The 9,989-nt window shown below is 39.6% G+C and overlaps 1 protein-coding gene across 14 annotated transcripts in view; it reads left to right on the top strand.

Annotated features, from left to right (window-relative positions):
- Window positions 1-9,989, top strand: part of cacna1a (calcium voltage-gated channel subunit alpha1 A) — a 389,802-nt gene that overhangs the window by 214,127 nt on the left and 165,686 nt on the right. For 12 of the 14 annotated variants that reach the window (XR_010003865.1, XM_062973920.1, XM_062973922.1 and 9 more), the window contains exons 9-11: window positions 6,218-6,321; window positions 7,860-7,975; window positions 9,895-9,951. Coding sequence is in view for 13 of the 14 variants with exons in the window: in XM_062973920.1 (XP_062829990.1) it covers window positions 6,218-6,321; window positions 7,860-7,975; window positions 9,895-9,951 (277 nt within the window). In the remaining variant the exon portion in view is untranslated. The remainder of the gene's footprint in view (window positions 1-6,217; window positions 6,322-7,859; window positions 7,976-9,894; window positions 9,952-9,989) is intronic. The other 2 variants (XM_062973919.1, XM_062973917.1) reach the window with 1 other exon arrangement.

Here is a 9,989-nt window from a genome sequence, read left to right as displayed (position 1 = left end):
CTTCCTGCTTCACAATTTCCCTACAATCTGTGAGATCACTTTCCCTGCTCCTAACTTGTCCTCTTTCTCTATGCCTTTGTGAAGGTGCCCTGGATAACTAACTGGCACATCTTTCATGTCCAACCTCATGGGAAAGGAAATTCGAGCCTTTCTACTCGAAAAAGGTCTGTTACTCTCCTGTGCCATCTTTGCCTCCTGCTCACATGTAGGTCTTCTACCAGCTGTTTAAAAGCGGCTGTGTCTTTTCTTTCACAAATCACATATCTATATTTAAAACTGAATACCGGAATAAAATACAGCTATTTCTAAGGATGAATAGGCCACTGGTGAGTTATGCTAATATTCTTTCCTAGTGCAAACAACCACATTTAATGGTTCAGTATCAAGTGATGACCTTACTGATTTTCTGTTCTCTGTCTCTGTCTTTTTCTCACACAACTCACCCACACGTGAGTTGCACACCATCGGCAATTACTGTATATCAGGAATTGGGAAATTTTGAGGAAGGATGATGCTAGCTTCCAACACTAGAACTCCTCTCCAGATGATCAGGAAAAGCTCTCAAAATGAAAGAGTTAGCTTTCCAGGGCTAGAACTTACTTTCTAGCAGAAAGCAATGCTTATCATCTGGAAAGTGAAGCAATAGATAGCAGAAAACATTGAATTAAAATTTTAACAAAAATGCTTTCTTGCTGCTAATGTGATGATACAATGCTTGCCATTTCATAAAAAAACATAATGATGACCCTTAGAATGATTTGATTTATGTGCCCTAGCTAAAGTTTTCTACATTGTCCTTTTTCATTGGAGCAATAGAAACACGGTTGTCACATTTTTGTTGAAAACAACATTGTTAACTTTTCCTGAGACATTACCTCTGTTGCTGGGACATCATTTCCTGACACTGATACTACAAAATTATATGAGGAAACTGTGTGTTTTATTGCTTATTTAATCAATTTGTACTCCACAGATGTACGTAATAGGGTACGCAGATAATTTTGTTTTAGGAGCAAAGGGTAGCATTGAGGGAAGCTTAAACCAGCAAAACTGTGTACATGGAAAACTTAATCCCTCCTGAGCAGAATCTGTGATTCTATGAAGCTCCTACTCAGCTACTAACTAAAACTTATTTTAAAAGTGTAAGATATTATAATTATGGATCTTCCACAAAAAAAGTCCACTTGAAAGGAAATATGAGGGTTATTCTGAAATTAATGCCTGTGTGCTATTTTCACTGAAACTATTAATTCAGATGTATTGCTGTTACACCACTAGATAGAGTAATTAATGACTGAGATTATTTCTGGGTGTTGTGTAACTGTGAATATGCTGCCAAAATCCACAAAAGGATCAGAAGTGTGTATGGTGAGGCATCAGTTTGAGAGAGCAAGGTGTGAGGATGGGTGAAAAGATTTAAAGAAGGTGAAATCAGCGCTGTAAATAAACCAAGTAGTGGAAGGCCATAAACAGCAGTCATCAATGCAAACCAAAACAGGACGGACAACATGATTTGCACAGATCAGCATATGACTTTCCAAGTCATAGTACTGACAAGCAGATTGGATATAAGAAAGTGCCTGCTACATGGGTTCCTCATAAATTAACAGCTGATTTGAAACAGAAAAGTGTCTTTAGAACTGTTGGCAGCATTTGAAGCCTATAAGCATGTCTTTTTCGGGAATGTTTGCATTGGTGATGAGACCTGGGCATACCTGTATGACTCTGAGACCAGAAATTTGTTCATAGACTGGTAGCACTTCAATTCCCCTAAAGGAAAGAAATTCAAACACTAGTACTCAGCACAGAAAATTATGATAAATGTCTTCTGAGATGATGGAATTATTTTGCTTGATTTTCTCTATGATGGACAACAGTGAACAGTGGCCACAAATACATCGCCATTGGTGAGAGTAATTTGAATGGCACCATGTTTTAGACAAAGAGTTATTTTACACGCATATGTAGTTGCGCATGCCTCATATTGTTAATAAAGGAGTTATGACGTGACAGACATTACTTTCAGTACGACCCACATATACAGTTGGGATACACATAGCTTCTGTTTAAATACACAGATTACTAAATGCACATATTACTTTAATATAAAAACAGACGCAAATAGATGGATGAAGGCTATCAATCATTTGCTAACAGCAGGGTTGTCAGCTAGCTAGCATGTAACTACTTTCTCACCCTGTCAGCTTTTTATCTCAATGTAAATGTTACTGATTTAAACCAAGACTGAAATTAAAGACTGATTTTTAATCCCAGGACAAGTAATTGTGCAGACAATGGCAAAGTAATTCATAGCAATTAGGTGAAGAAACAGGAATATATAAATAACACAAAATGGGGAGAAGAAATATTACTATTTTAAGAATAGCAGTCCTTGAGATAGCAATCTCTGGACCTTGATGTTGTAAACAAACCCAGAAAGTAATTTTCAGGTTTGTCTGGGGCTCACCCACACATCCTATTGACTTCATAGCCTCCCTCCTACCTCATCCACTGCAATCAGAGTGATAAGAACTGAACATTTGTCCTGGTGTTCATTTGTTTGCATGAATAAATAAGGTAAATAAAACATTTACATGGATTAATGAGGTATATAACAAGTATAATGAACCTTTGACTAATCTAAAGCCCTAAATAGACATGAAGCCTTACTGCTTTTAATACCATTCATCTCCAAAAATTTCAGTGTAAGCGAAGAGATAGAAACGGTGAGAGGCTTGGATTGTCCTTCCATCTGTCATGAGCCAACAATAGTGTCATTTTGGATGGGTGGAGGAATGTTGTCTGATATAGGTGCCTCACAAGAAGTTGTAAAGTCCTTTGCATGCTAAATCATCTCTGCAGACTTGATGGCTGGGGTTCACCAGCAGCCACTTTGCACAAGATCTTTTTGTTCCCCAGCCTATATTTAGAAGAGAGAAATGGGGACAAAGAGTTGTTAGTGGCTCACGTACCTGCAATCCATACAAAGCCCGTTCTTCTAGTCCCTTCTAGCCATGGTGGAGTAGCCAGGCATCACAAAGGGGTTCATTCCATTAGCACATTCCTTGGGGCAAACCTATGACCCGCTGCTAATGTTGGCTTTCAAGGCAAAGAGGAGAGGCAAACTACATCCTACTTAAGAAATATTTGCATAAAAGCAAAGCATGGCTAAAAATCCAGCACAAGAGACATTTCATACAAGGACATGGAATAGGGAATAAATGGTTTTTGTTGATGATGTTGGTGGGGCAGGAAGAAGTTAAAGACACCTCATTGCCTATTTTTGCCTTAAGGAGAATAACTGGAGAAAGATTTGCTATGGACCAAGGTTCCTGGTTCTGAACAGAATTGTGTATTGGAATTAAAACAAAGAGTGTCAAAGCCAAGAGTTCTAGTTTCTGCTTCCAGTTATTAGAGAAAAATATGATCCAACACAAGATCAAACCTCGTTGGGAGACTGCCAGTGAATTGTGTTTTAGAAAAAGGAACTAGCAAATAACACCTGAATATTATTGGGCTAAGAAAACTCTCTAAAATTCATGGGGCTGCAAGTGAATTGAAAGCACATAGATATGCACATGAATGATCTAATAGGGATTACCAATTAATCTTAGCTGACTGTATGTTTCAAGTCCATGTCTCATGGACACTGTGGCCAGCTTTAATGTAAAGGGAACTTCATGTATGCAGAAAAAGGCATTATAATCTCAATTATTTGTGTTGTGGCTATTTGTGAATATACATTTCCAGTTTTACAATGGAAATAGAGGAATAATCCTAAGAATCAAAACTCTTCAATGTCTTCCTCTTAAATAGGCACAGCTTATTTATACTGAATCAAATTGCTATTTATACTGAATTAGTAGTCTATGTCATTCTGTACTATTTACTCTGACCAGCAGCTTTTCACCAAGGTCTCAAAGATAATTCCTAGCCCTGCTGTCTGAAATCCTTTAGAAATCCAGATAACTAGACTTGAAACATTCCACATATAACCCATTTGCTATCCTTGAGCGATGGATTCTCCCATATTGCTTCCAGCTACACTATAAGGACTTCATCACATGAAGGCAATGGAATGGATGAAAATGTTTTGCTCAGTGGAGCTCAGCAGACTTCAGTTTTTTATTAAACGGATGAATTCTTTACATTCACCACACTTCCATGCAACTTAGTATGTTCTCCGCATTCTTTGAGTAAATTTCTCAGCACATTACAGATCTGAGCCCACCCCCACCACCATCCCACCCCACCCCACCCCCATATTATTTGTTGAAAGAAATCCTCCTCTCCTTGAAATCTCAGCCTCGCTCTGTATTAACATGAGAACTGAGAAGTTTCTGAGCATACTCAATTTGTCCCTTTGGAATGCAGCCTAAAAGAGAGGAAGAAGTAAGGAAGAAAAAAAAGAAAGGAAAAAGAGGAATTCGGTATTTCAGTCTTATTTCTGGCATGGGGGAAGGGGGGAAACTCTGCAACTTAGTTGTATGTGGTCTGGGAACAAAGTATTATACACTGTATAATACTTTCAAAATCATATACAAACAAATTACTAGGGGATACTTGCATCATAGCGTAATTGCAGCCAGGCTTTGAAGCTGCAAGGCTATTCAATGCCAATCAAGGTGGCCAGTTGCAACATTCTCTCTTGTCTCTGATAATGAGATAGTGCTTCTGGAATATTACCTAGGCAGCTCTGAAAGGCGCTAGAGTTTAATTCAACTCAGTGAGCTTTATTTTCAAGGAATTTTATCTTGAAGTGACATTATCTAGGGTCCCATTAGCACTGCCATATAATCCAGTTTCTGAATCCCAAAGATCTGGATACTTGGATCACTGCAGAATTGCAACCAGGCTTTGAAGCTTCAAGGCTATTCAATGCTAACCAAAGTGACCAGTTGCTAAATTCCCACTTGCCTCTGATAATAATGAGATCATGCTTCTGGAACATGGCTAGATAGCCCTGAAAGAGTTTAGAGTTTAATGTAAATCTGTGGGCCTTATTTCCAATGAATTTTATCTTGATGCGACGATAGCAACAATCCCACTTGCCTCTGAGGATGCCTGCCACAGATTTGGGCAAAATGATAGCATTATTGCAGGCAGGCCTCTTGCGCTCTAACTCTCTCCCTCCCTCCCCTCTCTCTGTGACAGTGATGGATGGATGCCTTCCTCCCCCCTCCTCTCTCTCTCCCTCCCCCCCCCCCTCTCTCTGACAGCAATGGATCTGCAGCCTTCATCCCCCCCTCCCCTCCCTTCTCTCCCTGGAAGGGAGGGAGGGGGGACCTGGAAAGGCTTTTTAAAAAGAAAGAAATTGTTTTTGCTACTTGCTCCATGAGGAAAAAGTAATGGCTGCGGAACTCTTCCTAATCCGGGTGGGTGGTTTAGCTCCTCTCACAACTCCCCCCCCCCCCCACACACACACACACATTTTCAATGAAGGCCACTACATTGCAGAAAAGGCCAAACTTCCAATGATTTCAAAAATCCAGTTCCCCACCACCTTCTGAAAGGGTGAAAAAGACTGCTGGCCACCACGCTTAAAAATACACAAGGAATGCTCTCTTCTACACTTGAAACCAAACAAATGTGATGGGAGCAGTGGCTTCCTGGATTTTAAGTGTAGCAGTCAGTGGAATTTAGTCCATGTGATGAAGTGGTAATATATGCATGAGAACCCAGTTTTAATTCCATCTTTAATTGTGTCTCTGGTTTGGGAAATACTTCACTCTGTTCTGAGTCTTTTAAGAACTGGCAGTAATTTCTTTTTTTCTTTTTTTAATTTCTTTTTTTACATTCTCAACTCTTGTGGCTTGTGCATTGGATTCCCTGTGTTTTTCCCAAAACTTCTGAATTCTTATATTTAATTGAAAGGTCTGCACACAGATATGGAGCTCTTACTGGGACTACCAGATTTCACATAATCATAGCATGCTATAAAAGCATTTTATATTTTTGTATCTTTAAGGAACATCAGATATGATATTGAAACAGCAAATGAAAGAGTGTTGATAAAAACTTATTTGAGCCTTAGGATCTTGGCATTTGAAGACAGATGAATATATAGTTTATTTATGTGTATCTGTTGGTGGGGTGCCTTATTGTGAAACTAGTGTCAAAAGTCTTGCTTCAATGCCTATCTAGAGTGAATTAATGCTTTCCATGCAAAATACATTAGGTATCCCATGATTTCATCATCTCTGTCTTCTTTCTGCAGAGCAATGATGCCTCAGGGAGTGCTTGGAACTGGTTGTATTTCATCCCTCTCATCATCATTGGATCCTTTTTTATGCTCAACCTTGTCCTGGGGGTGCTTTCTGGGTAAGTATCTTGCACACCTGCCCTAAAGAGGCTAACAGACAAAGCATACAGTTGCTATTTGCAGGCTTACAAAAGAAGAAGAGGAGGAGGAGGAGGAACTAGAAGTTGTGATATTCCAGTGCAAGCCATAACTTTTGGATTCATTCCTTCTTTGTATACTCAGTCAGAATGAAAAACCACAAAGCTGGGAGATTCTGCTTCCCTGGAAGTGAGAATGTACAGGGACACTCTGACTGATTGCTCTTGCTGCAAGCAGGAATGGATAAAGACCGGTAAACCCGGGACCCTCCTTCCATGCCTTGTTTATTGTGAAGTTTGCAGTCTGGCTTGTCTGTCCTTCAAAGAGCCAGAGAAATAACCTGCTGATTGATTTTGATTTATTTCTTTTAAAGTTTCTTGGGCTAGAGATGAGCAAGATTGCCAGTTTCAGTGATCAAACTGAGGAGTGAATGTTTAACTATTTCTATGTTCAGGAGTAATCTGTCAGCATACACCCACATGGTGCCCTCAACCAGTTAATAAACCTGAATTCTGTAGAACCCCTTATGGTTGCTATGTCTGAATACATCCACTGTGTGAACTTCAGTCTGCTCTGTGACTTCTTTTTGTTTCATCCTGTGTTGTTATTTTTTAATTCTTGTCATCAGGCTAGAGCAGTGGTTCTTCATCTTTGGTCCCCAGGTGTTTGGGACTTCAACTCTCAGAAGCCTCAGCCAGCTTGGCTAACTGTCAGGAATTCTGGTGAGGGGGACGTAGTTTTAAAAGGAAATTTTCAGGGATACTTCCAATGACTATAAGTCCATATGTCCTGATTTACTGCTATTTGACCTAATTTGCAAAGGCCCTTGTGAGGCCCATGTTTGAGAGAAAACTCTGATGTTTGGAAAAAGAGCTGCTGCAGAGAGGAAGTTACTTTTCAAGGATAAAAGTACATCAGGATAGGATTGGTTAGGTAGTACTCCCTAAGTTTCCCAGCTGTTTTGGAGTTAGAAGTAGATAAGTCCGGCCCGGATCAGTGACATAAAACTGCCATTGTCTAAAGAATCACATGTTGCTTTTTGCTTGTTGGAACAGAGAAACCAATGGAAATGTATGTTAGTTAAAATGCTTGTGACGTAATCAATTTTAGACCAAAGAAATGATTGATCTTTGAAGACCAGTAAGAATGGGTTTTCAACTTTCTGTGAGTGTGATAAAAAGCCTTGCAACCCCATTCCAGGTTGCGACAAAACCTTTGATTGCATTCCTGCATGCATTTTGTCGTTATTGCTATAGCCACGCAATAAACAGCTTCTGCAGTTTGAAGATTCCACTTTTGGTGTCTTTCCTCACCTTGCCCTCTTCGCCAAGGGGATCGTAGATTTTAGATTTTCCTGCTTCTTGCAGGGGGTTGGACTGGATGGCCCGTGTGGTCTCTTCCAACTCTATGATTCTATGATTCTAGTAGCGGCGCGTCTTTGCCCCTTCACTGGGAGGTGAAGTCCAAATGACTGGACTAGAGTAATAGAGAACCTTGTATGTTTCTTCTTTATCTATAGGGAGTTTGCCAAAGAAAGAGAGCGGGTGGAGAATCGTCGAGCATTTCTGAAGCTCAGAAGGCAGCAGCAGATTGAACGTGAGCTCAATGGCTACATGGAGTGGATCTCAAAAGCAGGCAGGTCTTTTTCTATACCTTTTAATCTACCTGTCTTTTTAAAATCCTTGTTGCCCTTCCCTATCTTTTCTGTTGGAATCTGAGGGTTTTTTAAAGCCTGAATGTCATAGTCTTTGCATTCTGTATTGCTTTCTGTTATGATGAACAAACTCAGTACTACCAAATGCTGAAAAATTATGTCCTAGGCTAATTAGAGTTGTGCAGTGGTGCAGTGTTGCCATCCTTCTGTTACGTTTTGGTTTTAGTTTGTACAAATCTAGTAAATATATTCATAATAACTCCTCCCTAAACAAGACTCTGAGAGAAGTGTGAACCAACCTCCCAGATAGTGTTAATTTCCTGATAATCGATTTAAGTCCTACGATACATGAAACACTGTCCTTTCAAGCCTAGACATAGAGTTTGGTACAGGTTGCCCTGTAAATTGTTAAATCATTATTACTCGGGACATTTCCACTGTCCTGGGTTGAGATTCCATATAATTGAGAGAGTTTCTGGGTGAGGTTGATCTGCACAGTGATCTCTATCCAGCCTTGAGAATCAGCAGGATACTGCCATATCCTCTATATTAAGGAGACTATTGTGATTTGTTAGTAGATCAGCAACTGGAGTCAGGTAGATAATTTTTTCTGTAAATTATTGTGAAAGGGATTTGCATGTTTTGTACAAGCACGGAGTTCTGTATCATAGGGCATAGTCTCAAAACTAGCATTTCTGTTTGGGTTAAAGAAAGTGTTGACTGTATTGGGTTGAGAGAATTTGGGTCTTGTTAGAAGTTTTGGCTTTTAATAGTTTTGATCTTAAAACAACTTTTATTTTGACATATAATTCAATTGAATATATTATTTCAAGATAATATTATCCCCCCCCATTAGATTAGACATCTCACATGGTTGTTTTGCAATTCAAACAAAAAACATAGATTTTGATTTCCTTATTTCTTGCATTGTTAACCTAGAGAGTGGGCTAAACCAGATATGGGCAAACTTTGGTCCTCCAGGTGTTTTGGACTTTAACTCCCTCAATTCCTAACAGCCTATTGCTGTTAGGAATTGTGAGAGCTGAAGTCCAAAACACCTGGAAGGCCAAAGTTTGCCCATTCCTAGGCTAAACCCATTTTTATGTAGTGAGTCAAGTGACAGAATTTATGACAGTGGTACACATGACACCAGGGTACTTCGAGAACTCTGAAATGTCCAACCAAATGCATGTCTGCTCTATGTATGATTTTGTTTGAGCCAGATATGTTATAATCAGGAAATCCATTTACTAGCTGCCTGCATGGTGCCAATATACAGCTGACACTGAAAATCTGCATGTAGGAAATCAGAGGCTGTGGAGAGAGAACACACTCTGTGTCAACAGAGGAGCAGTGTCCATGTATAAAACACATCTTACTTCCTTTGGCAGAAGGAATAGCTTCTTATGTTTGTTGATTGGCCAACAAGGGAATTTGTTTCCCTTACAAGTCGTATAAATACAATAATGTTAGTCCTAGGAGCTGACAAGCACAGGGTGTGGGAGGGCATTCTCCTGAGTCATATTTTTATAACAGTGTTTTTGAAAACACGGAGCAAGCCAAAGAAAATAACTAGTACTTTTTTCTGGCTGTCACTCCACTGAAGAAGCCACTTGGCTTCCTTTTGACTAGCAAAAGTATTTTCTAGTCTGCCCAGCTTTCTGTCCAGACATGTAATCCAGAGTGAACAATTTATTGCTGTCTTGGTTTTCTTGATCTGAAACTCCTATTACATCTGGCCAGCACAGCCAAGAGTGAAAGATGCTGGTAATCGCAGTTGGAAACAGGTGGCCCATTTTTAATGTATTCTATAGCTAAGTATTACATTTCTGGAACATTTAGATAGTTTGCTCTTGGCTAGCTTAGTGAGTGCTCAGTTTAATTGCGCCTTTTCTCTTAGAAGAAGTGATATTGGCAGAGGATGATATAGAAGGAGAACCTCGTCACCCCTTTGATGGTAAGACATCACCTTCTACAAGTATGTCAAATGGGAGG

The sequence above is a fragment of the Anolis carolinensis genome, chromosome 2 (genome assembly GCF_035594765.1).
Source record: "Anolis carolinensis isolate JA03-04 chromosome 2, rAnoCar3.1.pri, whole genome shotgun sequence".
In the NCBI taxonomy this organism is placed as follows: Eukaryota; Metazoa; Chordata; class Lepidosauria; order Squamata; family Dactyloidae; genus Anolis; species Anolis carolinensis.
Note: the sequence above shows the minus strand (reverse complement) of the source record. Positions and strands in the feature narration are given on the sequence as shown.